General features: G+C 46.6%; 4 protein-coding genes across 20 annotated transcripts in view; 2 read left to right on the top strand and 2 right to left on the bottom strand.

Annotated features, from left to right (window-relative positions):
- The first annotated feature begins 6066 nt into the window (after positions 1–6066).
- LOC125951997 (procathepsin L-like) lies at positions 6067–7106 on the top strand. Its single transcript, XM_049681190.1, has 3 exons — positions 6067–6096; positions 6678–6835; positions 6911–7106. The coding sequence occupies exons 1-3, from the start codon at positions 6067–6069 to the stop codon at positions 7104–7106; spliced, it is 384 nt and encodes a 127-aa protein (XP_049537147.1).
- Positions 7107–8763: 1657 nt separating this feature from the next.
- On the bottom strand, positions 8764–18889 carry LOC125948425 (uncharacterized). Of its 17 annotated transcripts, none has more exons than XM_049674441.1 (3): positions 16793–17067; positions 12077–12141; positions 8764–9757 (listed from the first exon to the last, which is right to left on the bottom strand). In XM_049674441.1, the coding sequence occupies exons 2-3, from the start codon at positions 12106–12108 to the stop codon at positions 8845–8847; spliced, it is 945 nt and encodes a 314-aa protein (XP_049530398.1). In that variant the 5' UTR covers positions 12109–12141; positions 16793–17067; the 3' UTR covers positions 8764–8844. The 17 variants fall into 17 exon arrangements, with proteins under 17 accessions (XP_049530398.1, XP_049530400.1, XP_049530399.1 ...); XM_049674443.1 differs by lacking the exon at positions 12077–12141 and adding an exon at positions 14311–14375; XM_049674442.1 differs by lacking the exon at positions 16793–17067 and adding an exon at positions 14389–14680.
- On the bottom strand, positions 17297–18657 carry LOC125948429 (uncharacterized). The gene is made up of 2 exons (XM_049674457.1): positions 18539–18657; positions 17297–18453 (listed from the first exon to the last, which is right to left on the bottom strand). Exons 1-2 carry the CDS (start codon positions 18568–18570, stop codon positions 17442–17444), a joined length of 1044 nt encoding a protein of 347 aa, XP_049530414.1. The 5' UTR covers positions 18571–18657; the 3' UTR covers positions 17297–17441.
- Positions 18890–19129: 240 nt separating the features above from the next.
- The window catches only part of LOC125948423 (protein pecanex-like), a 15021-nt gene continuing 6650 nt past the window's right edge, over positions 19130–27500 (top strand). Inside the window, exons 1-2 of the mRNA XM_049674423.1 lie at positions 19130–20365; positions 21857–27500. The exon at positions 21857–27500 is cut by the window's right edge and continues 153 nt beyond it. Coding sequence (XP_049530380.1) covers positions 20213–20365; positions 21857–27500 — 5797 coding nt within the window. The 5' untranslated portion in view covers positions 19130–20212. The remainder of the gene's footprint in view (positions 20366–21856) is intronic.

Here is a 27500-nt window from a genome sequence, read left to right on the forward strand (position 1 = left end):
GCTTCTTCGCTAGAGGAAAGGGCTGCCCGGCAGCAATCCATTGAACGATGTGGCACGGCGGCATGGAGTGCTCCTGAAGTCGCGATCGCTGAAGTGATCGTCTCGATCCGTGGTGTGCGGTGAGTGGTGAGAAAATGCAATTAGTTTTATGTTCTCTCTCTCTCTCTCACTCTATGTGTTCCTTGCTGCACCGCGCTGTGAAGCGGAGTGAAGTAGTAACCAGTTTGCTACTTCATTCATAAATAATTAAAATGAAGTACAAACAGTTTGTTGTGGCGCTGTTGCGCTGGTTGTGGCAATCGGCGGCATTGCATGTTCTCGATTTAATTCAATCTTCAATCGAATCCATTTTTTATCGCTTCGCGGGTTGAAGACGAGGCATTATGTTGTGGCGTGTCGTGCGATAAGCGAAAGATTCAATTTCAATTCGCGTCGACTCCACTGGCAACTTAGATGCTCTTCTTTTTACCACTTTGTTGCACTTTCCACCGAGCACCGACGAGTCTCGGATGAGGTGTTCGGACTCGGGCGTTTACGAACTGCTCACTAAATGAAGTGAGCCAACCTGGTGGTGGTAATCATCCCAGCAACCTTGCGTCGTGCCCAACATGGTGAGCAGGTGTGAGATTGAACGCAAGCCACACCACCGTCCTAGCCAAACGGCCATCGGCCCGGCAACCGGCAGCACCGTGAGAAAGCATAAAATTGCGCCAAATAATCCGGCGAAGCAACATGAACACCACATAACCCACAATAGAGCGGTGTTGCCGTGCGCTACGAAGAAGAAGAAGAAGAAGTAAGGAATCTCTTAACTACTGTCAGCGATGCCGGGCGAACCCGTGTACAGCGGCAGGGTTAGTTGCCTGATTCGGGCCTAAATCATGTGCCTGCAATAAGCGACTCATTTGACCAAATTTGGAATCCAAAGAATCCACTCGTTACTGCGTGTATTCCGTCACTTCGATGCTGTGTCTCGATGCTGTTGCAACAAGTTGTTGTGGCGATGCTGCTGTTGCCGGCCGGCCGGGCCTCAGGCCATGTCGTGTGGGTCTAAATGACGTGCCCTGCACGGAACAACACAATGTCTCATCCAGCTCTTGGTCGTTTTTTTCGGACTGTTCGAACGCGATGAATGCAATTAGAGTCCCCAAAAGCGCGGCTCCCCCAAAAACGGCATCAAATTCCTTTCTACACCCCACACCCGCGTTCCGGTGCGGACATTAACGCTGCACTAATTAGCCGTGTGCGGCTGGAGTGGGCAGCCACCAACCGAAATCATGCTAAACACTGCGTTACTGCATCGGCCAACGCCAACAACGACGACGCGAGCGGGCGACAAAACCGACGCAGAGGAAGGTGTCGTGCCTCGTGTTGTGCGAGCAGCTGGCAAATAATTAAGAAATCATTATAACTCCTCCACTAACTCCACACCGGAACGTGCGGGCAGACAGCGAACGACTAACGCCCTCGAGCAACGAGCACCGGGCAGAGGCGGGCGCGAAACCGAATTGCGAATGTGATCTACCGGGCCTACGAGTCTGGTTTGGCACGGAAAGGCGTCTAGGTCGTTGAACGCACCGAACCAGCGTACCAACGGAACCAGACCAGGGCTGTTGATTGGAGACAAATTAAGGATGCTTCGCGCCGATCGCAAACCCGTCGATCGGCTCGTCCCGGTCCCGGAATGGCTGGTGTTAATTGTGGACGCCCTGCCCCAAACCGGAGACGCCTCCACGAGTCGATCCGGACCAACCGGTCAGTCGGTCATAAATATTGCCGTCTACCAAATTTTACGCCCGTCCCGCGTTGGGGACTTGTGGCCGGACACCCATTAATTTCGGCATTAGCGATGTGGTAAACCGATGACGCCCTCTGCAATTTCGTTCGCTGATCGACGATGCAACCAAGACGCAAAAAGAGGAAGGCAACAGAGATTGAGAAAATTCGGAAACAGAGACCCTCTGGTTCCAATATCGGTTTTATTTACGATGCCTCATGTATTTTATCTACAGCATTTAAATATGAAACATAAAGTTGGATAAATGTTTAACACCGTAACGAAGCCCCTCGGAGACGCAAACCGACGCCTAACGCGGAAAATCAATTAGAAGTAGATCAAATTAAAAGATCCCGGAACTACCGGACTGGATTACGTAGCGTTTCCCAGAAACCTTCAGCCTCCGGAGCAGCGTAAGCAATTGCCTCCCACAGCCGGGGCTGGTGAGAAATTAAAATAAATTGTATCACACATGTTACGATTGAAATCATTTATTTATGTTTTCTCACCGCTGCTGTAGTCACGTGGTGGTGGATGCTGCACCAACAAACTACAAACCGGCGGCACGAGCTTCGCTAACATGACACACATGGTCGGTCGACGCGTTCTCGCTGCGTTCGAGTCGATCTTCCAAGAACGCATCCACCACTTCTCAACCCCCCTTCAACATCATGCTCCACGAGGGGAAAAGATTGCGTTCGATATGCGCGCTCCTGACCGACCGAGGCCGATTGAGCCCCCGGGGGGATTCGGGGAATCAATGTAGAATATGCATAATACCCGACGCCATTCTGGCAAACATGAACATCGAGGTCGAGTTTGTGTGTCGCTCGCGAGCGTGAAAATGTTTCGATCGCGAGCACCGATTTCACCGATGCACGCGTGGTGCGCGCGTAAATCATTAAATCACTTTGCATTTCGCTCGATCGGTGCTCGAGTGCTGGAACCTCAAACGCGAACAAATTTGCAACCCATCCGCTGATGATCTCATCTGTTGCATCTGATGACCAATAGTCTGCCCTGTGTGACGCTATCCACCGTCTAGGGAGCAACATGAAGCAGCAACACAAAGGCTTCGCTTCGAATAAAGACATTCTGCGTCACAAATTAAAGCGAGAAAAGATCGAGAACACTGATCGCTTCGACTCGCAGCCCTGTCCTAGACCGACGATGGCGATGCGTTGGCACCTATTTATGAGTTATTTACTTAATTTTATGGGCTCGTTAAAATTTCATTAGCGACAACGTACGGTCGCGCGCGCGCGCGCGTCCGGTATTGGCCTGAACCGCGGATATGACTGCCCCTCTGATTTCGTTATCGATTCCGCATCGATTAATTACATCGTGTGTTCAGCTTCCCTCGGTGAGCACTCTAGAGCATCGCGGGGTGTTGAAAGATCCTGTCTAGTGGCCTAGGCCTCCCTTCTTCTAGCTAAATGGTGTTATCTGTCGAGATAAACCCGCAGAAGTTGCACGAACTGCAACAAACGATCGCACGCTGAATGGTGGCTCCAGAGGCGGGGGCTTGGAGGCAGAAGCAGAGATCGAAGGCTGCCCAGCGCATGTCAAGCGTCAGGTTATCGGTAACGATCTTTCCACAACGTCGCCATGTTCACACACACACACACACACAGTCCAATCGGTTCAGGATCAACGTCGTCGTCTACAGCAAGCCGGTGACTGAACTCACTCACTACGTCTCCTCAAACTCCTCTCCTCTCTCTTTTTAGTGACTCCGGGCTCTAGCAGGTTGTAGCAGGTTGTAAACTAATTCTCGAACGCATCCATTACTAATGGCAAGCGACGGCACGGCCGGGCGCAAACGGTCAAGCGGGGCCAGTGGCAGCATCAGATAGTGCGATAAGATCGTCGGACAGGACCGCAGGACTGCAAAGATCAATATTTATATGTTAATTAATATTAGATAACGTACCGGGGGGTTACCGTTCGAACTGGTCCAGTAGCTGCCAGCAGCCGAGGCGACCGGTAGAAAGGTGTGCAAGAAGTGGAAACCAACGGACGGACGGGGAATCGATCGACAACGTCAACGTTGCCAGGAACTCGCGGCCGTCCACTATCCCAGCACCGTCCACTATCAGTGGCACTCTGGCTGTCGAAGGCGAAAAGGATCGGCCAGTTCGGGCGCGCTGAACCCAGCTGAAGCTTTATCACACTCTCGCACACACGCACGTACGGGGTGGACAGTGATAGTAATTTATTTTCCACCGAAAGCTACCTTTCGGATCATCGGGCCGGCGGGAGATGGGAGCGGACCGCGCGATAAGTTATGTGAAACAAGTTCCACTTCCGTCCCGTAGCGTCACCACCCGGTTGTGGCCGTTGCACTCCGATGCGCCCTCCGAAGTGTCATAAGTGCTGGTCGAATGGCGCGCTGCTGCTGCACACCGCACATAATCTGCTTATCGGGGTGCTTTAATCTGCGACACCCGACACATGCGTTGGCCGGAAAGAGCGGGATATTGGCCGGGCACAAGAAGGTAGTACAAGAAGAAGAAGAAGAAGGCGAAGAAGCGTAAGAAGCGAAGAGTGCGCGTCATACAGGACGATCCGCATACTCGATCAGAGTCGCACACACACACACACACGCACGTGCTGTGGACACGCCGGCGGCAATCAACTACCAGGTAGCGGGCCGGTAGCCCAGCCCGGAGTTGGCCTCCCGGACGAAGTGTCATCCCGACGATCGGGGCGCACTTACAAGAAGGCACAAACACTTGAGCTGGAATGCTAAATTGGTCACATCAGCCCACTGCTGGGCTGGTGCGCACACTAGTTTAATAATAGGGTTTGCTCCACAACGACACAAACCATCGAACGATCGAAGGATCGGGGTGGATCGCGCGTACTGCCCTCACGTCGATTAGAGATCGTCGATCGTCGGGGAGGGGCGCGCGCGCGCGCGCGGTGCACGTCGTCATTCGCGGATGAAAAGTGTTGCACATTTTTCACTTTAATCGACGCTGTAATTAAATCATGCTGCGCGCTGTGACCGCACCACCACCCTCCCTTTCTCCGGTCAAATGGTGACCGCCGCGTGATATCGAGCGGTATCTTCCCTCTTCGGCTGCTACTGGTAGTGGATGCGTCTGTGGATGCGGATAAAATATGCACCACTTAGCACTGGTTGGGCTTTTCTGGTCTGCGGATTTGTCTCAGCGTCCCGGCACTGGCACTGGCCTGCGATGGCACCGGGGACACTGGCATTAGCATAAATCAGAAGGCAACTGAAACTGAGCACTTGCCTTGAGAATTCGCTCTGTACGAAGCGGATGAGGATTGTGGCTAATGAATGCCTGCGGCTGTAGCTCATTCTTTACAGTATAGAAACCGCTGGCTGGCCAGTTGCATCTAATGAAGTAGTCTGTCCGTTGAAATAGGACTCTGCCTAATTCGAATTCAAATGGCATGATCATTCCGATGACACACCTTTCGGTATTCTATAGTCGTAACTATTTCATGCTGTACTGTGACTGACAAGGTAGAGTTCTGAAAAGCAAACGCAATCGTTAGTTGCTCGAAACTGCTGTTTCTTAATAATGTTAACGCATTAATAAACTTTCCGTTGGAGATCGTACATTTTTTTACTGCAATCACTATGTTTGCTTCCTCGATTGCTGAAGCTCTTCATCAAGACGGTGTGCTGCTGGTAATGTTACTGAGCGAACGAACAAACGTTGATATTTTAGCTAGCAGCACTCATCGTGGAACGATTGTGGAACCACTGACCGATTTCGCTTGGTCAGCTATTTGCTTTTTTTTTTCGACTTGCCAAGGTAAACAAGTTCAAAAACGAGTGCTTCGCCACAATTGACCATCATCTATTCCTCAGTGTTAACCCGATTGTACCGTCGATTAATACGCCCGCCATTATTTGGAGCAGTTTGTGCGATCGATGGAACCAGCATTTGGAACCGGGCACTCGATAGCAGACGGAATAACAGGGACGAGTGTACGACGAGAAAGTGACCGACGGTGCATCAATGAGAAAAGTTGTACCACCCCAACAAAACTGCACATTAACCATCTTGACCCAGATCTTAAAGTGGCCAGAAGAGGGATGTGTGTGTTTGTTGGTTGTCCTGCGCCCCGGGCTGCCAGAGAAGCATTGTTGGCAGCATTGAGACGACCGAAAGCAACGACCACTTGCGTACAAATCAAGCAGCAATTCAAACCAAATTCACACCCCAAACCGATAACAAAAAAAAATCCGATCTGCATTTGCGGTTTGCTGCAGCTTTCTGCTGTTGCCCTCTCCCGAAATGCAAACAATGCCGCCACCGGACGGGCCGAGTGCATCGGTACGTTTGATGCACCAACCCCAACCGGAGGACGGCCGATCGAGTGCTGCTGCTGCTGCTGCTGCTGAGCAAACAGCAGCATCATGCTCGCTGTGGCCGCGCATTTCGAACGTCCTGGAAAAAAAGGTGTTAACTATGCCGCTGCCGAGTCATCGCCGCTCCGAGGATTTGACAGGATGCCGTCGGGCCAATGCAGGATGCAGGCCGCGATGATAGCCGCATAATGTAGCCGAAACGATCGCCACAGGAATACATCAATCAGGTTTTGCACGCAGTAAAAATGGCGTCGGTAGGAAAGGTGTCACTTTCGACACCTGTAACCAGCAAAGCTGATTTCATATCATTCAACCCAACTGGAACTGATACTATTGTTCGTGCGTTTTCGAGGTTTCGTTTCAGCCAAACGCGCCGATCGCGTCGTACGATCTGCGAGCAACATTATTACATTACAGAACACTAACATGCGGATCTTCTTAAGCTGGTTCCATCCATCAGCTCAACGCGCCATTGACTTAAATTTTGTGAAAGATATTGTTTTATCAGCCATAACATACGCATGTTTCGGATCGTTCCTCTTTCAGCAAGGAGCCTGCGCGTTCAACAAAGATTACGCTATCGCCAACATTAGCGAGTGGATGATCTTACCGAAAAATGAGGAAGCATTGGCGTATGCGCTGTGGAAGGTTGGCCCACTGCCGGTGAGCTTGAATGCAGCCCCAAAGTCTTTCCAGCTGTACAGGTATGCTACGATACATTGTGTATTGCCGAGGAATCGTAACAATAACCCTTTTGGCTACTATCCGTACATCCGCAGCACCGGAATTTACGATGACGAGGCGGCTTGCGATAACTCGAAGGTCAACCATGCGATGCTACTGATCGGTTACACGAAGGAGTACTGGATTCTGAAAAACTGGTGGGGCTCGTGGGGTGAGGAGGGCTACATGAAGCTGGCACGCGGCAAGAACCTCTGCGGTATCAGTAACTACGCTGGCTACGTTGTGGTTTGAGAAGTGTTGCAGAGAAAAGCCAAGCTAGAATGCACGACAAATAAACACAACATTAATAAATAAAAGGATTGTTTGATATAAAAAACTATGCGGAAGAGATTCGATAGAATCCAACTGTAAGCATTTGCCTTCTGTTATCCAGTTCTTAACGGTATCAACGAATAGGGGCAGATAATTCAAATCAAAAGAACAAACATTGGCTCGTAAAATTTTACTTACAAATTGGATTTCAATCGTAAACTTATTCGCCTCGAGATGAGGTTTTGTGAAATATTTTCCACGTTAATAGGACTTACGTTCCAACTGATGAGGTGGAGAAGTAAGCTGCAATTCCACACCTCGGTGCATCATTCCGCGTGCCGCGTGCTTTCGAGGATTTTGCCAAAAACTTAAAGCCGAAGACGCGAAACACGCCTTGCTACCTTTCGTGGCTCCCCCAAAGTCAACTGGCCAGCCAGGCGTCATGCAAACAATCATGCATAAATTAAGCTAATCTGATTCTTGTGTGAGGCCCAAACTCGAAGAACCTCCCCACAAAGTGGAGAAAAAATGGGTTTGCCGTGCTCCCAACATGCAGCACCGGGAAGCAGAGAGGTGCCCGTAGTCTTCCGATAAAAGGCGGGGACGTAATCGTCGAAATGAAGTGTGAAAGCGACTGTTTCAGGACCGGAGATGTCTTTCGCTATGTATGCACAGAAGCGGCAACACCTCGAACGCCGAAACGATCAATTCATGCCATACCGCCATTATTTTTAGAGGAGAATATTGGCTGGTTCGGGCAGAGTGATACCACATAATCTTGAAAATTATTGCAAATTAAATGCAAGATTCATACGCATCAGCACGCTGAGACAGAAACAGTTCTTCCCTGTTGTGTTTTACTTCAAACTTTTACTACGCCCAAAAAAAAACATAAACAATTAAACCGTTTGAGTCTGTTGAACAATCGACCGCGGAACAGCGATTTAAAGATAAGATTTCGTCGATAAACCTATGATTGGTAATGCTTTTCATTGTCTTCAGAGATTCCATAACGGTCAATTTTATAGCAGGACGTTCTGCGAACGGACGTGGTTCTGTTATTGTAATGATAATCAAATTTGTGAGGTCAAGACCTTTTAAAATCAATCTAGATATGTCTCGTTCTGTTATAGACATGAATATAGATGTTATATTATATATAAATTATAGACGGATAATGAAGAAACCCGCACAAAGCAAAGCATTAAGCGATCTTCAGCACGGTTCCGGTGTAGTGAGTGTGCTATGAGGACAGGACACACACTTGGTGATCGGGAACAGATAGAGTGAGTACATTCAAATTCAAAGTTGTATTTATCTTCCAAGCTATCGTTGGTGTTTGAAAATGCTTTTGCACCTAAGATTCAAGTGCGCTTTTATCGCCCAATCCTATGTGTCCAAGAGTTGAATCTGTTATAATGAAGTGGGGAGTGAAATGTGAATGTAAAATGTCATCAGCAAATCATCAAAAAGGAAATATAAATCTATTATTGAAATAGCGAGACCGGAAGGACGAAAGGTATAAATTTACGTAATCATTCCAATACTTCTTTTTCATATTCAAGTACATATGATTTATTAGAGAACATTTATACAATAATTTATACAATAATTACAAATAAAAACGATTCCAGTTTTGCGTCATTAGCTATTAAATAAACTAGAAAAATGGATAAAACGATGACGTATCTCCTAACACTTCTTCAGTTAATTTATATCATATCTCAAGCTCTGTTTTTATCTCTAAAGGATCAAATTCCATTATTTCATACGATTCGACACTACCTATCATTTTTATATTTGGTGAAATTTCCTCGATTGGCGTAACTATCGCACCATCTGGAATAGTTGGGGTCTGGGGAACGCTACACTGAAACCGACGTATCGCCCTTTTAAACGCCAACTTGAGCACTGTTTCCGCATTTTCTCTAGAAAACAAAGGATCAGCATAATTTGCTGCCTGATGAATCAAATTAATCATATAATTGAAATCCTTGAAACGGATTTTCTTTGAAACACCATCAGATGGTTTTTTATTAAGCCGTCCTGACCATGTACATTGAGTCATGAAAAACCTGGTAAAAAATAGATCGAGTATTCGCCAGCAATAGGAATATCCTTTACCCTCCTCTACATCGAGGCCAACAATACGATTTACCTGCATTTTCACATAATTAACGAAGTGCATATCTTTAGCCTTTTCTTCCAATTTTTCCAATTCAAATAAGCATGATACCGGCGTAAAAGGGAGTACCAATTTATCCGGGACTGATGGACTATTCTTGCTCGTTTCCGGCACCTCCGGCATAGGCCTTTCCTTTCTCACCTGTTCTTTTTTGGGCGCACAAGCTTTTTTTTGGTTTTCAAAAATCTTCATGTTTTTTTCAATGACCGTCACCCTACGCTGTAAACGGTTCAGTTTCTTCAGCACCAAGTCGAGTTTTCGGTCAACATCAATCAACAACTGCTCTCCCTTAGACACAGATTCATTTTCGGACGACTCATTCTTATCACTACTACTGTTTGTAGTTACACTCAAGGATACAGCGGAAGGCAACGTAGGATGTGCTGACTGTTGATTGCGCCCTTCCTGATCAGGCGGCATTGTTACTACTTCGATTTCGGTACAACTGCAACGGCATAGAAGACAGATTTCTCATCAGGATCGCAATACCAAGTTTCTAATGTGTTATACAAACAATTTAGCGAACATACCCGATCTGAAAATTGCTGGGAATAGCATCCATATTCAACAGGCTTGATATTGGATTCTCTGGAGCTTCACTTGCTGGTTTCGGCAACGAGCTGTTGTTGGAAGATCCTTGGGCATTCACTCCGCCACAATGAGATACCGTGTTTTCAGCATTCACATTAAACGCATTAGAATTTGGATCACTATCTAGTCCTGCGAATAGTTTGGAATCACGCACGCACAGGAATTTAGGATGCCGATTGTAGTTCGTTTCGGAGGGAAATGTTTTGTTATGATTATGCTCAAATTCTATTATATTTCCTGCCAAACGACTCGCGATGAATGTCTTAACTAAAACATCGCACCAAATCTATTTACACTTCCTGCAACGGTATTTCAACAGCAACGAACATTATCAGCGTAAATTATTGTGAGATGTTCTACCTCTAAAATTATAAACATTTTAAAAGGGGTCCCACCCTGATCCCCGGGTATACAAATACAAAAAAATGTAAATCTATCATTCAAACCGCCTAACAGAAAAAGTGTGAAACATCAAAATCATATCTTATTTATTTAAATCCTTTATTTTCCATTTGGACACGTTCAGAGCCAACATCCGCAGCATTTGCACTTATTTGATACGTTTCAAAATTCAAGTTTTACAGCAATTCATTCGTCTTTTCCTCCCAACAAACCTCTACCAGCTCTGATTTTATATCTAAAGGAAGCAAATTCATTCTTTCATACGTTTCAACGCTGTCGATCGATTCGGTATTTGTTAAAATAATCTTTTTTGGCGTTTTTCTGCAGCGACTACCTGGTTTACGTTTTGGAGGACCATTTTCAAACCGTTGTTTAGCATGTGAAAGCATCTGTTTCAAGAACGATTGCGCATCAGTTTTAGTAAACGTAGGGTAGACATAGTGCACAGTCTCGTAAAACATATCAATTACATGAACAAAATCCTTTAAAGCAATTTTCTTTCCAGTACATGGCTTGATACCTATTCCTGTCCATGTGCATTGGGTCATGAAAAATCTGGTAAAAAAAAGATCCACTATTCGCAAGCAATATGTTCGTCCTATTCTATTGTTATCTGCCATACTTTGTTGCAGTGTTATTCTTCTAGTACCTAACATACCTTGTACATGGGTTTTCACACAATTAACGTAGTTCTTATCCTTAGCTAACTCTTCCAGGTTTTCCAAGTCCAACAAACACGATACTGGTGAAAACAATGAAAACGAACTATCTAGAGTACTTCTAATTGATCTACTAGGCTCTAGAGCTGCTTTGTTTTTTCTCTCTTCCATTTCATCGCTATCGATCGATTCGGCGTTCATTAAAATATTCCTTCTTAGAGCTTTTCTGCAGCGACTTCTTGGTTTTAATTTTGGAGGACCATTTTCGAATCGTTTTTTAGCATGTGAAAGCATTTGTTTCAAGAACGATTCCGCATCGTTTTTAGTAAACGTAGGGTAAACATAGTGCACAGTCTTGTAAAACATTTCAATTACATGAACAAAATCTTTTAAAGCAATTTTCTTTCCAGTAACTGACTTGATACCTATCCCCGTCCATGTGCATTGAGTCATGAAAAATCTGGTAAAAAAAAGATCCACTATTTGCAAACAATAAGTTTGTCCTGTTCTTGTGTTACCTGACATATTTTGTTGGTGCAAGGCGGATGTTTGTGTCATTCTTCGGGTACCTAATATACCTTGGATATGAGTTTTCACACAATTAACATAGTTCTTATCTCTAGCTAACTCTTCCAGATTTTCCAAGTCCAACAAACACGATACCGGCGAAAATAATGATAACGAATTATCCAGACTATCTGCTTTGCCTTTTCTCTCTTCCGGTACTACACCTAGAGACAAATGCATATCGATTTTTTTCTCCAACAAATTAATTTGTTTTTCATGTAATATCATTCTACGGTCCATTTGACTCAGTTTCTCTAGCACCAAGTCGAGTTTCCGGTTGGTATCGATCAACAATTGCTCTCCTTTCGATATATATTCATTTTCCAATACTTCGTTTTGATAATTACCACCGTCTATGGATTCACTCAAGGATACACCGGAAGGCAACGAAGGATGTGCTGACTGTTGATTGCGCCCTTCCTGATCAGTCGGCATTGTTACTACTTCGATTTCGGTACAACTGCAACGACATAGAAGACAGATTTCTCGTCAGGATCGCAATACCAAGTTTCTAATGTGTTATACAAACAATTTAGCGAACATACCCGATCTGAAAATTGCTGGGAATAGCATCCATATTCAACAGGCTTGATATTGGATTCTCTGGAGCTTCACTTACTGGTTTCGGCAACGAGCTGTTGTTGGAAGATCCTTGGGCATTCACTCCGCCACAATGAGATACCGTGTTTTCAGCATTCACATTAAACGCATTAGAATTTGGATCACTATCTTGTACTCCGAATAGTTTAGGATAACGCACGCACAGTAATTTAGGATGTCGATTGTAGTTCGTTTCGGAGGGAAATGTTTTGTTATGATTATGCTCAAATTCTATTATATTTCCTGCCAAACAACCTTCGATAAATGTCTTAACTAAAACATCGCACCAAATCTATTTACACTTCCTGCAACGGTATTTCAACAGCAACGAACATTATCAGCGTAAATTATTGTGAGATGTTCTACCTCTAAAATTATAAACATTTTAAAAGGGGTCCCACCCTGATCCCCGGGTATACAAATACAAAAAAATGTAAATCTATCATTCAAACCGCCTAACAGAAAAAGTGTGAAACATCAAAATCATATCTTATTTATTTAAATCCTTTATTTTCCATTTGGACACGTTCAGAGCCAACATCCGCAGCATTTGCACTTATTTGATACGTTTCAAAATTCAAGTTTTACAGCAATTCATTCGTCTTTTCCTCCCAACAAACCTCTACCAGCTCTGATTTTATATCTAAAGGAAGCAAATTCATTCTTTCATACGTTTCAACGCTGTCGATCGATTCGGTATTTGTTAAAATAATCTTTTTTGGCGTTTTTCTGCAGCGACTACCTGGTTTACGTTTTGGAGGACCATTTTCAAACCGTTGTTTAGCATGTGAAAGCATCTGTTTCAAGAACGATTGCGCATCAGTTTTAGTAAACGTAGGGTAGACATAGTGCACAGTCTCGTAAAACATATCAATTACATGAACAAAATCCTTTAAAGCAATTTTCTTTCCAGTACATGGCTTGATACCTATTCCTGTCCATGTGCATTGGGTCATGAAAAATCTGGTAAAAAAAAGATCCACTATTCGCAAGCAATATGTTCGTCCTATTCTATTGTTATCTGCCATACTTTGTTGCAGTGTTATTCTTCTAGTACCTAACATACCTTGTACATGGGTTTTCACACAATTAACGTAGTTCTTATCCTTAGCTAACTCTTCCAGGTTTTCCAAGTCCAACAAACACGATACTGGTGAAAACAATGAAAACGAACTATCTAGAGTACTTCTAATTGATCTACTAGGCTCTAGAGCTGCTTTGTTTTTTCTCTCTTCCATTTCATCGCTATCGATCGATTCGGCGTTCATTAAAATATTCCTTCTTAGAGCTTTTCTGCAGCGACTTCTTGGTTTTAATTTTGGAGGACCATTTTCGAATCGTTTTTTAGCATGTGAAAGCATTTGTTTCAAGAACGATTCCGCATCGTTTTTAGTAAACGTAGGGTAAACATAGTGCACAGTCTTGTAAAACATTTCAATTACATGAACAAAATCTTTTAAAGCAATTTTCTTTCCAGTAACTGACTTGATACCTATCCCCGTCCATGTGCATTGAGTCATGAAAAATCTGGTAAAAAAAAGATCCACTATTTGCAAACAATAAGTTTGTCCTGTTCTTGTGTTACCTGACATATTTTGTTGGTGCAAGGCGGATGTTTGTGTCATTCTTCGGGTACCTAATATACCTTGGATATGAGTTTTCACACAATTAACATAGTTCTTATCTCTAGCTAACTCTTCCAGATTTTCCAAGTCCAACAAACACGATACCGGCGAAAATAATGATAACGAATTATCCAGACTATCTGCTTTGCCTTTTCTCTCTTCCGGTACTACACCTAGAGACAAATGCATATCGATTTTTTTCTCCAACAAATTAATTTGTTTTTCATGTAATATCATTCTACGGTCCATTTGACTCAGTTTCTCTAGCACCAAGTCGAGTTTCCGGTTGGTATCGATCAACAATTGCTCTCCTTTCGATATATATTCATTTTCCAATACTTCGTTTTGATAATTACCACCGTCTATGGATTCACTCAAGGATACACCGGAAGGCAACGAAGGATGTGCTGACTGTTGATTGCGCCCTTCCTGATCAGTCGGCATTGTTACTACTTCGATTTCGGTACAACTGCAACGACATAGAAGACAGATTTCTCGTCAGGATCGCAATACCAAGTTTCTAATGTGTTATACAAACAATTTAGCGAACATACCCGATCTGAAAATTGCTGGGAATAGCATCCATATTCAACAGGCTTGATATTGGATTCTCTGGAGCTTCACTTACTGGTTTCGGCAACGAGCTGTTGTTGGAAGATCCTTGGGCATTCACTCCGCCACAATGAGATACCGTGTTTTCAGCATTCACATTAAACGCATTAGAATTTGGATCACTATCTTGTACTCCGAATAGTTTAGGATAACGCACGCACAGTAATTTAGGATGTCGATTGTAGTTCGTTTCGGAGGGAAATGTTTTGTTATGATTATGCTCAAATTCTATTATATTTCCTGCCAAACAACCTTCGATAAATGTCTTAACTAAAACATCGCACCAAATCTATTTACACTTCCTGCAACGGTATTTCAACAGCAACGAACATTATCAGCTCAAATTATTGTGAGATGTTCTACCTCTAAAATTATAAACATTTTAAAAGAGGTCCCACCCTGATCCCCGGGTATACAAATACGAAAGAATGTAAATCTATCATTCAAACCGCCTAATAGAAAAAGTGTGAAACATCAAAATCATATCTTATTTATTTAAATCCTTTATTTTCCATTTGGGCACGTTTATGAAGCATTCCATTACTACTAGATCTCTAGTATTTCCCCTTAATCGATGTTTGTTAATTTTCAAAAGTTTAGAAGATGAAAGGGATGCGTTTTTTCCTCCCAACACACTTTCAGCTTTTCTGCATTATGATTCTGGTTCTGATTTTATATTTAAAGGATCCAAATCCATTCTTTCATACGTTTCAACGCTGTTGATTGATTCGGTGTTTGTTAAAATATTCGTTTTTCGTACTTTTCTGGGACGACTTGCAGTTTTACGTTTTGGAGGATACCGTTCGAAACGTTCTTTAGCATGTTTACTCATCTGTTTCAAGAACGATTCCGCATCGTTTTTAGTAAACGTAGGGTAGACATAGCGCACAGTCTCGTAAAACATATCAATTACATGAAGAAACTCTCTTAAAGCAATTTTCTTTCCAGTAACGGGCTTAATGCTTACTCCTGCCCATGTGCATTGAGTCATGAAAAATCTGGTAAAAAAAAGATCCACTATTTGCAAACAATAAGTTTGTCCTATTCTTGTGTTACCTGACATATTTCGTTGATGCAAGACAGATGTTTGAGTCATTCTCCTGGCACCTAACATACCTTGTATATGAGTTTTCACACAATTAACATAGTTCTTATCCTTAGCTAACTCTTCCAGATTTTCCAAGTCCAACAAACATGATACCGGTGAAAACAATGAAAATGTAGTATCTACACTGTTTCCATTTGATCTACTAGACTCTATAGCTGCTTTGCCTTCACTCTCTTCCATTTCATCGCTATCGATTGATTCGGTGTTTGTTGAAATATGCTTTTTTGGGGTTTTTCTGCAGCGACTACCTGGTTTACGTTTTGGAGGGCCGCTTTCGAATCGTACTCTAGCTCTTTCAAGGACCTGTTTCAAGAAAGATTCTGTGTCTTCTTTAGTAAACGTAGGATCGACATAGTGCACAGTCTCGTAAAACATATCAATTACATGAACAAAATCTTTTAAAGCAATTTTCTTTCCAGCAACTGACTTGATACTTATTCCTGTCCATGTGCATTGAGTCATGAAAAATCTGGTAAAAAAAAGATCCACTATTTGCAAACAATAAGTTTGTCCTGTTCTTGTGTTACCTGACATATTTTGTTGGTGCAAGGCGGATGTTTGTGTCATTCTTCGGGTACCTAATATACCTTGGATATGAGTTTTCACACAATTAACATAGTTCTTATCCTTAGCTAACTCTTCCAGATTTTCCAAGTCCAACAAACACGATACCGGCGAAAATAATGATAACGAATTATCTAGACTGCTTTCACTTGATCTTCTAGAATGTAGAGCTGCTTTGTCTGTTCTCTCTTCCGGTACTACACCTAAGGACAAATGCATATCGACTTTTTTCTCCAACAAATTAATTTGTTTTTCATGTAATATCATCCTACGGTCCATTTGACTCAGTTTCTCTAGCACCAAGTCGAGTTTCCGGTTGGTATCGATCAACAACTGCTCTACTTTCGATACTGATTCATTTTCCGTTGAAGTGCTGTGAGAATCAAGATTAAAAAGAGGTTTGAGAGAAGCAAGAGTATATCGTGGTACTGCCGTAGCATTAAATGTGTTTTCAACATCTTCGTTTTGATCGTTCCCATCGTCTGTAGATTCACTGAAGGATACACCAGAAGGCAACGAAGGATGTGCTAACTGTTGATTGCGCCCTTCCTGATCAGTCGGCATTGTTACTACTTCGATTTCGGTACAACTGCAACGGCATAGAAGACAGATTTCTCATCAGGATCGCAATACCAAGTTTCTAATGTGTTATACAAACAATTTAGCGAACATACCCGATCTGAAAATTGCTGGGAATAGCATCCATATTCAACAGGCTTGATATTGGATTCTCTGGAGCTTCACTTGCTGGTTTCGGCAACGAGCTGTTGTTGGAAGATCCTTGGGCATTCACTCCGCCACAATGAGATACCGTGTTTTCAGCATTCACATTAAACGCATTAGAATTTGGATCACTATCTTGTACTCCGAATAGTTTAGGATAACGCACGCACAGTAATTTAGGATGTCGATTGTAGTTCGTTTCGGAGGGAAATGTTTTGTTATGATTATGCTCAAATTCTATTATATTTCCTGCCAAACGACTCGCGATGAATGTCTTAACTAAAACATCGCACCAAATCTATTTACACTTCCTGCAACGGTATTTCAACAGCAACGAACATTATCAGCTCAAATTATTGTGAGATGTTTACCTTGATGTTGACTTAGATGTTCTAAATTATAAACATTTTAAAAGAGGTCCCACCCTGATCCCCGGGTATACAAATACAAAAAAATGTAAATCGATCATTCAAACCGCCTAACAGAAAAAGTGTGAAACATCAAAATCATATCTTATTTATTTAAATCCTTTATTTTCCATTTGAGCACGTTTATGAAGTATTCCATTACTACCAGATCTCTATCATTTCCCCTTAATCGATGTTTGTTAATTTTTAAAAGTTTAGAAGATGAAAGGGAAGCGTATTTTCTTCCCAACACACTTTCAGCTTTTCTGCATTATGATTCTGATTCTGATTTTATCTCTAAAGGATCAAATTCCATTATTTCATACGATTCGACGTTATCATTCGATTCGGTGATTGTTAAAATATTCGTTTTTCGTGCTTTTCTGGGGCGGCTTGTAACTTTTAACTTTGGAGGACCTGCTTGGAACCGATAATTAGCTGATATAAGCATTTGTTTCAAGAACGATTCTGTATCTTCCTTAGTAAACGAAGGATCGATATAGTGCACAGTCTCGTGAAACATATTAATCACATAAACGAAATCTTTAAAACGGATTCTCTGATTATTTGTCCCGCGAGCTTGCCCTGACCAAGTGCATTGAGTCAAGAAAAATCTGGTAAAAAATAGATCCACTATTCGCAAGCAATATGTTCGTCCTGGACTTCGGTTACTAGCCATACTTTGTTTTAATGATCTTCTTTTGGTACGCAACATACCTTGTACGCGGGTTTTCACATAATTAACATAGTTCTTATCCCTAGCTAACTCTTCCAAGTTTTCCAAGTCCAACAAACACGATACCGGCGAAAATAATGATAACGAATTATCTAGACTGCCTTTACTTGTGCTACTAGACTCTAGAGCTGCTTTGTCTGTTCTCTCTTTCGGTACTACACCTAAGGACAAATGCATATCGACTTTTTTCTCCAACAAATTCATTTGTGTTTCATGTAATATCCTCTTACGGTCCATTTGACTCAGTTTCTCTAGCACCAAGTCGAGTTTCCGGTTGGTATCGATCAACAACTGCTCTACTTTCGATACTGATTCACTTTCCGTTGAAGTGCTGTCAGAAACAGGATTAAAAAGAGGTTTGAGAGAAGCAAGTGTATATCGTGGTACTGCCGTAGCATCCAATATCTTTTCAACGTCTTCTCTTTGATCGTTCCCATCGTCTGCAGATTTACTGCAGGATACACCGGAAGGCAACGAAGGATGTGCTAACTGTTGATTGCGCCCTTCCTGATCAGTCGGCATGTTTACTACTTCGATTTTGGTACAACTGCAACGACATAGAAGACAGATTTCTCATCAGGATCGCAATACCAAGTTTCTAATGTGTTATACAAACAATTTAGTGAACATACCCGATCTGAAAATTGCTGGGAATAGCATCCATGTTCAACAGGCTTGATATTGGATTCTCTGGAGCTTCACTTGCTGGTTTCGGCAACGAGCTGTTATTGGAAGATCCTTGGGCATTCACTCCGCCACAATGAGATACCGTGTTTTCAGCATTCACATTAAACGCATTAGAATTTGGATCACTATCTAGTCCTGCGAATAGTTTGGGATAACGCACGCACAGTAATTTAGGATGTCGATTGTAGTTCGTTTCGGCGGGAAATGTTTTGTTATGATTATGCTCAAATTCTATTATATTTCCTGCCAACCCACTCGGGATGATTTTTCCAACAATAAAAACATCGCACCGTAATACACTATCATAATATTTTGTTAGTCCAAACTTCCTGATGTGAAATTGCAAAAATAACAATGTATAGTGGTTGCAATCCGAATAATAATAATCCCCGGAACTCCTATTAGAGCTCCTTCCCTAGATTAAAATATTTTTTAATTCGAACATCGAACATCGAAATATTTTTTCCATGTTTTTTTTCAAAACACCATCTGTCAAGCCGCAATACCTGCTGTCAAAATCTAAGTGGCCGTGCTGTCAAAGCGAAGGAAAACGGGAAGAAGGAAAAATCTTGAAGAGAAGTCCAAGAAAAGAAAGGAGTAGCAGGCAACAAAACGCGATCCCAGGTGCAAAAGAATTAGTTCCCTCGTAATCAGGACCGCGAATATCGTTAATCAGCCCAGCGCAGCGTGATCCTTGCTCTTCACCGAAAAAGAAATCCCCATTCGCTCAACACGCGCAGCTCGTTACAACACATTTTGTGCGTTCGGGGTCACGCCGTTCTTTCGCACGATTCTGTGCCATAATATCCGTGGCACGTTTAAGCGAGAGCGGTAGTGCTTTGTGAGAAGTGCGGGCACGGCGGGGGCTGCTTCGCAAGTCCGGTTCCTGAAACCTGTACCCTTCCGCGCAGCTGGTGCTCGCGAAAGGAGGGCAAAAGCCGCCAGCAGGCAGGCTCGCTGGCATACTTCTTCAGAGGGGCGGTCGAGTGCGCGGGCTGAGAGTAGTGATCGTACGTAGGTCCCCACCCCCTCCCGGAAAGCAAGGAAGTCCAGAGGATCCGGAGAGAGTAGGAAGTGCAACTGGAACGTGGAGGTAGCCAAGTGTACGAAGTGTGCGGGCTTGTGCAAGAGAGTGGAAGACGACGGGTCTGGTCGCCAGAGTGGGCAGTGTTTTGGCTAATGAAAGTATTTGCATCCAAGCGTGCCGTGCGTGAGTGCATTGTTGCGAGAGAGGTTTGTTGTCGGTTCGTCAACGAGGTTCAGCGCAGTCATTGCTAGAGCAAAGTGGAGCAGCGGGCTCTGGAAGAATATTTCTTCATTTTGATGTTGCATCCGAAACCATGCAGCTGCTCATCGGATCATGAGTTGTGTGACGAACGAGACAACGAATGGTGACCACTTCCGTATCGCAGCCGGCAACCGTACCATCGTCATCGGCCACTGGTGTTCGAGCTTTAGCGGGGCTGCAGAAAAGAACTAGCCGAACATTGAGGAGGAAGTACGCCTGCCTCCTAACGGCAGCAGCACGATGAAATGAACGAGCAGCAACCGCAGCAGCAACAGCAGCAGCAGCAGCAGCAGCAGCAGCAGCAGCCGCAGAAGCAGCAGCAGGAGCAGCAATGGGTTCGCAAACGTTGGAAATCCTGCGCCAAGGAGTGCTGGCCAGTCTGACCGGCGGCTGGTACTACGACGTGCATCAGAATGTCTTCTGCAATGCCGTCCATCTGTACATCTGGTTGTTTCTGTTGTTTCTTCCGTTCATCATTTACATGGTAAGTAAGAGAGGGCATTGGATGAGACGTTAAGAGTGGGATGATTCATGCGTGTCAGGGCCCGGGTACAATATGGGCCGACGAACATTCGCACATACGCACATGCGACACTCTGATTGATACGATGATTCATGTTGGCTCCTATACCAATCGCGCGTCTCGTATCGACCATCACGACCGTTGCCAAGAGCCCAATTGATCACGATCATCGTTCCCAAGGAGCTGACTACTGACGAGCACAGCACGGCGTGCTACGTTCGATGGAATCAGCTGATTGACAGCGCTACCCGAAAGGCATGGAAATGCTAGAAGGATGGAGTGAATGTCCGCAACACTCTGTCTGCCCATTAGTGCGTGGTGGCTGCCAAACGATTTGTAAAAACTCCGCCGCAATGAAAAGGTAATGGGCATCTTCACCACCATTCTTCGAGCGCTCACGTAACGCAGTCCATCCTACCCACGTAGATGGCTGACTGGTACAGCCTGATTGAATCCCCCATTTGGACTTGCTCAACCAAACAACGCGCTAGTGCTGGTTCTGTTAGCTGCTTGACCCTGGCCTTGTTTCAGGGAAGACGATGAACGGTGGGATGATAAATTAAATAGTCCTTTAGTTCAATTCCATGTTGCCCACCCCTAATATGCTTATGTTCGCTCGTTGCGAACCAATCATTTTGTTCTATCACGAGCATTTGGCACTCGAGGAGAGTACAAATATTATTCATAACATTCTCTTCGCTGTGCATTGTTAATGCATATTTGTCATCTTGGTGGTTTTGCCCTTGTACACGATGCTGCGTTCGACGGTGCAATGGAATTAGGTCACGCTTGTTTATGTAATGTATGGGAGGTCCACAATTTTCACAAAATTAAAACGTTCTCAACATTTCATTCACTCGGCAGCTATTGTCTGCAGTCGGTATCTGTAATCACTCTGGGCGCGCTTGTAACGGCCGTGACCTTCAATAGCTTTGCAGCCGCTCGCTCTCATCGACGCTGCTGTTTACAGCCTCTCGAAGTGAATGCTAACTATTGTGGCATCGTAAACCAACCAGACCGCGAGATCGCTCGTACCGCAAAACTCAACCACCGAACCCCGCCGAACCTACCGAACCGTTTCAAACAAAACCGCCCAGCCAAAAAAGGGGCCAAAACAGCAACCTTGAACTCTGAACGCCCGCCAGCACGTGGCGCTTCTTATCTGCTTTCTATCTAATCATCGCTCTCATCAGATATATTAATTGGATAAGCAGCCTTGAAAGTTAACTCCTTCTTATGGCATCCTTTCAACTGCTCTTTCTTCTGCACTCCCGAACATTGCCAACAGCGTTTCGGGTCCTTGGCAGTTGGACAGTTTTGTCGACTGTATGTTATGTAAAAATGTTCGATCGTTGGTCAGCCTTTCCTGTCTGCTGCAACACCGCTCAGCTGTGGTTACTCAGATACGATTATTAATTCGCCTATTTCTCCGTCTGTTTTCTCTCTTTGTAGTATTTTCCGACAACGATAATTGTATGGAGCGTGTACTGTGTGCTGATCGCCGTCATTATCACGTTTTTCAAGATGGTAAATGTGGCACTGCACCGAATGTACGATCGAGCGCGTACAATGTCGGATACGAACCTGAAAAAGCCCGGTCTAGGAGGAGTTGGTCCGGGCGCCGGTGTTGTCGGCCATGGAACGAAACTAGCCAACAACGGGCGCTCTAAGGCAGGTGCTGGTACAGGATCGGGCGGTGACGATGATGAGGCGGGCATCGAGATGCAAATTCTAGGAACGGTCGAGGTAGTTGGCACACCACCGGTGAATGCCGCCTCTTCGCGTACATCGGTCGAGCATGGGAGCGACGAAAACCACAGCTACGCCAACAGTGCCCTATCGTTTGACTTCCCCGAGCAGGTGACAAGCACCATCGATCTAAAGGTGGATGTACACCGGAAGAATAGCTCCGAATCGAGTGACAGTGGGCTAAGTGGTGGTGGTGCAACGGGCGGTGGTGCCACTGGTGGTGGTTCTGCTGCTGGTGGCGAAACAAGCGGTGGAAGAGGGTCTCGGAGCTCGGCGACGGTGCAGACGCATTCGATGGCAGAGGTGCACGCCGGCAGCTCGGCATCATCAACCCACAAACGATCGCTTTCAACGCCCAATCAGGATCATTTTTCCGAGCTGGCCCTCGAGAGCGGTACGATGAGGGAGATGGCACGTCACGCTGCCGGAGGATCGAGTAGTGCCGGTGGTAGCGCGACCATCGTGATGGAAGCGGGAAGCTACTCGAAGGATCAACCAACGGGAGGACGGCTGACGATGGGCCAAACACAATCGAATGCGTCGCTACGGCGGCATCAGTACACGTCGAAGCGTAAGCAGCGGTTCATGAACAGCCAGCTGCAGAGGCAGGTGTCACTGGATTCGGAAAATGTGGCCATAGGTAGTGATGTTGTTGGCAGTGTTGGAGAATCCGAGGGTGCGCGGCATCGTCGGAAGCAAGGCGGTGTAGGGCGCAGCACTAGCGGTAGCGGCGTATCAACGAGTGGCACCACCTCCGGTACTGGCGGTAGTGGTTCAAGGCGCGAAGGAACGAGTTCATCAGGTGTAGCGATGCTACAACGGCACCTTAGTTCCGACGATCAGAGCAACAAATCGGCCAGCTCGCTCTATCCTCACCATCACCATCATCAGCTGCACCATCATCACCATCACCATCATCATCACCATTTGCTGGCGCTGCAGAATCTCGATCCATCCGATCTTTACCACATGGACCATAGCTACACGAAGTCGGCCGTACAGCTGGCGATCGAAAGCACACCGAACGATGGAGTGAGTAGCAGTAACAGCATTGGTGGCGGCGTTGGGAAGGGATCCACCGGAGCGTACTTGCCGCACCAGGGTACTCCTATTAGACGCGATTCGAGTAGTACCATGTCCGCACTGCAGCTCCCAACGATCGCCAGTAGTAGTGGTGGTGGCGGTGGGGGTAGCATTAATGCCGGTACCGGTGGGGGCATCACTTCCGGCAGCGGCAGAGCGAACAGTGCTAGTGGCGGCGGTGGTAGTAAACGTCGTCGTCATTCCGCCAACACGAACACGGCCAACGGGACTAGCGGCACGAGACCATTACCCCGATCGTTAACATCGGTACGCAGGATCAAGAGTGCGGCCCTGGAAATCTGCAGTCCGGCCTCGATCCCCAATCTCACTCCGACGCACCCGAACAGTGTGGAAGTGATAGGTGGCCAAACGTTGCGCAATCCGCGGCACACGGTTCTGCCGCCACCGAGCAAGTGCTTGTCTCGCAACCCGTACCTGAATCTGTTTACTAAATCCAACGAAGGAAGCAGCGGATCGGGGCTGGTAGATGTTTGCCGCGGCCGGGACGTTGGTTCAAGCTTGCTGACAATGGTTGGCACGGGTACCGGGGATCCCGTTTATCCGATCGCTGAGCAATCGGACGAGAACACGCCGATCAAGAGCGGAGGTCGGTTAGTAGCGGATGAGAATGCGGTTGTGCAGCGATTCGATTTGCAGTCGGATGACTCGGACGACGATGGACTAGAGGATGATGACGATGAGGAGGAGGAGGAGGAAGAGGAGGAGGATGATGATGCGGATGATGATGATGATGCAGATGCTGATGAGGGAGAAGACGAGGAGGAAGAGGACGATGCAGGAGAAGAGGAAGAAGGAGAACATCCAGCTAGTGTCGATGTAGATCGTGAAGCGGACGATGAAGGTGATGGACGGAAGCTACAGGGTCATGGGCGAATAGCAGACAGTGAGGAGGATCTTACGTTGCACGATCAACTCCGTCGGCTTCACCATCAGCAGCAGCAGCAACAGAAGCAGCGGAAGAACGGTGACGACCCGATAGATGATTCGCTAGTGGTCACCGCCGCCACTGGCGGCGATGGTGATTACGACGCTGGTGATCGCAGTGATGATGCGGCCGATTCCGATATTGATCACCAGGATAGTGGCCTTCAATCGACGGACTCGGACACGGAGAACAATGCGGGTTCCCGTTCACCACTCCTCGAACCGCGGAATCATCGAACGGGCTCCGAGCAGCATGCAGTGGTCATCGTGGAGGCCAAGAACGCGTCATGTACGGCAGTCGCGCAAGCGATCGCGGGAACGGGTCCGGCAGGGGTGGAAGTGAAGAAAACCTCCTCGAGTCCCACGATCAGCCATACGCTACGATCACCGGCGAAACAGTTCGATGAGCACGGGTGCCTATCCTCGAGCGATTGGGAGCATGCGAGTGCCAGTTCGAAGGATCTGTTGATCACGAAAGACATTAGCCCCCCAAAGGAGAAGGATGGTCAGAAGAAGGAAGCCACGTCTTCGGCCAACGAAACACCGGCACGTCCCTACGATGGAGACGATGGTGGTGCGCTTAAACTTAAGACGGCTCCGATCGGTTCGGATGGGTCCTCGCAGGAAGTCAACGTAGCCGGCGGAGGTGGAGCCATGGCTTCCCATTCCGGCTCCACCACGCAGCGTAGTCTTGGTGCAATCCCGAAGACCTCATCGTCACCACCGGGTCGTTTCAGCTTTCGACGGCTTAGCATCGAGGATAACTATCCGAGCACGAGCGGCAAGATCTACAATCGGACACTCTCGCAACGGCTGTCGGCCGAGCGGATACCGGAGAATGCGGCTACCGCCCCGTTAATTACCTTCCTCAACTACCGTTCCGATGTGCCAATACCGCCGATCTATCTGCCCGGTAACAATGCCCTGTCCGAGCAGCAAACGAACGGGAGCTTCAGCTTCCGTTCGCGAGGGAATGCTTTACCCTCTCGATCCTACCGTCAGCTAAACTGCCGCATGAGAATGCTTAAACTTGCCGACGATGGTACGACGGCATCCGGCTCGGGAACGTCTGGGTCGGGTGCTGCCACTGCGTCAAGCATAGGTCCAGACTATACGAGACGTGATGGATCGACCCTAGGGCCGGATTATTGGCGTGGTGGTGGTGCAAGCCTCGGCCCAGACTATTGGCGTGACGATGACAACAACAACTGCCACTATTGTCTCGATGCACTCGAAGGGCAGCAGATCGGAGCAGCCGCGTCGGCAGCAGCAGCAGCAGCAGCACAACAATCTTCTCTAGCGCAAGGTCGACAACAGCTGGGTGATGCTGGTGGTGGTATCGGTGGAAGTCGAAGCGGTGCGATAGGGAGTGAGCTAGTCCCGGGTACGGTTGGCAGTGGAGCAGATCTGCCTTGGAATTTCTATGCTGGCGACGATTCCGACCGTTGGTTACGATGTGCAGCGAACGCTATCAAGGAACGGTTCGGTGCGCTCAACCATCATCTGCACGCCCATCACCATCTGCACCATATGCACCAGCATCATCATCACCATTCGAGCTCCCGCCGTATGAGCATCAACGGGGGAGTAGCAGGAGGAGGAGGAGGACCATCGTCGAGTAGTGGCATCGGCATCGGTATCGGTAGCATTCTCAGTGCCCCGAATGCGACAATTGGCACGATCTCGTCATCAACTGGTGCCGGTGGTGGGGGAGATGACTTCAACACGGCCTCCATCGCTTCCTCCGGTGGCCCGGGAGCTCACCCAGGCTCGATCGATAAGGCACTCATCACCTCTACGGACTGTAGCCTATCGCGGGCCCAAAGTACGGACGTCGTACCCCACTCGATGTTCGCCGAATCGGTGGGTGGTAGTGGGGGAGGCGTTGGCGCTAGCGGTGTTGGTTGTGGTGGTGGTCCATCCGGTGGCACGGGGCGGCCAAAGCGTTACTACCGATTTACGCTTAATTTTCTCTGCTTCCGAGAGCATCTAAACATCTCGATGAACCGGTTGCAGCTGCTGGCACTGTTCGATCGCGACACCAGCTGGGCACAGGTCGTGCTGGCGATCGGGCTCTGTACGCTTGTCTCGCTGCTCGGTTCGGCCGTGCTGTACCTGAAGTTCTACGAAGATCTGTACGCGTTCATCTTTTGTTTCGTGATCGCGGGCAGCCAGTATTCGCTGTTGAAAAGCGTGCAGCCGGATGCGGCTTCACCGATCCATGGGTTCAATAAGACCGTCACTTACTCCCGGCCGATCTACTTCTGTCTGTGTTGCGCGCTGCTCCTCGGTACCCATCGGTTACTGCGCGATTACGAGCTCGAGCTGGGCCAGGCCGTTCAGCCCGGTGGTACGATCGTTCTGTTCGGGTTCCCGATCTCCATCATCCTGTTTCTGCAGACGAGCCAAAACATCCTGTCGGTGGTGATCCTATCGTTTCCTTTCCTCTTCAGTTTGGGTCTGTTCCCGCAGATTAACACCTTCACGATGTATCTGCTTGAGCAGCTCGATATGCATCTGTTCGGCAGCAACGCATCCTGCAGCCTTCTGGCATCCTTTCTGTCCGTGCTGCGGTCGGTGCTGGCCTGTACGCTTCTGTTTGGGCCCGCCTTCGGGGCGCTCTCGGAAACCGGTACCCAGCACGTCCTGTTCTCGATGTTCTGTGCGTTCCTCGTGACGGTTTCGTACCATCTTTCGCGCTGTGCCAGCGATTACACGTACGTTTGGGCCGTCATCAAATCGATGCTATTGGCACACCCGGACGATGATGATACGACGTCCAGCGGTGCCATCCGGGATGGTCCCAAGCATTCCGTTTCCTCGGGATCGTGTGATGATACGAAAGGAGAAGGGGGAGGAGGAGGAGGAGGAGGAGGAGGAGGAGGAGAAGGTGCCGGAGATCACAGTGGTGCCGGTGGTGATCGACACGAACCGTCCTCCTCGTCGGCCCGTTCGACGGACGAGATGAACCGGGACTTTGATGAGGAAGCGGCCCGGGACGAAGCAAAGGACGAACTGGACGATCCGTTGCCGAGAAAGCTGCAGGATACGGTGACGGCCCGGCTGAAAAATGATGCCGTCGTGTGTACCGTGTTAGCCGTGGCCATGTTTAGCCTTCACTGTAGCACCGTCTTTACGGTGCTGCAGCCCGAGATCAACCATGTGCTGCATACCGGGGCCTGCATACTGGGATTTCTCGTCCACTACATCATCCCGCAGCTCCGGAAGCACTTACCGTGGCTGTGCATTGCCAAGCCGATCCTGAAACCGGACGAGTTCGGGTTGTTCGAGGTGCAGAACCTATCCAAGATCATGTGGT

This window comes from Anopheles darlingi, chromosome 2 (assembly GCF_943734745.1).
Source record: "Anopheles darlingi chromosome 2, idAnoDarlMG_H_01, whole genome shotgun sequence".
Lineage (NCBI taxonomy): Eukaryota > Metazoa > Arthropoda > Insecta > Diptera > Culicidae > Anopheles > Anopheles darlingi.

Bases quoted from the DNA above. Each gene is read 5' to 3' on its own strand.
- LOC125951997 (XM_049681190.1), top strand. From the start codon at position 6,067: ATGCCGCCACCGGACGGGCCGAGTGCATCG. The intron at 6,097-6,677 runs GTACGTTTGATG...TTCCTCTTTCAG, and splicing joins CGGACGGGCCGAGTGCATCG to CAAGGAGCCTGCGCGTTCAA. The intron at 6,836-6,910 runs GTATGCTACGAT...GTACATCCGCAG, and splicing joins AAGTCTTTCCAGCTGTACAG to CACCGGAATTTACGATGACG.
- LOC125948425 (XM_049674427.1), bottom strand. From the start codon at position 16,746: ATGGATGCTATTCCCAGCAATTTTCAGATCGG. The intron at 16,630-16,714 runs GTATGTTCGCTA...ATGCCGTTGCAG, and splicing joins CCCAGCAATTTTCAGATCGG to TTGTACCGAAATCGAAGTAG. The intron at 11,543-15,484 runs GTATGTTAGGTG...CTCATATCCAAG, and splicing joins TGTGAAAACTCATATACAAG to GTATATTAGGTACCCGAAGA.
- LOC125948429 (XM_049674457.1), bottom strand. From the start codon at position 18,570: ATGGATGCTATTCCCAGCAATTTTCAGATCGG. The intron at 18,454-18,538 runs GTATGTTCACTA...ATGTCGTTGCAG, and splicing joins CCCAGCAATTTTCAGATCGG to TTGTACCAAAATCGAAGTAG.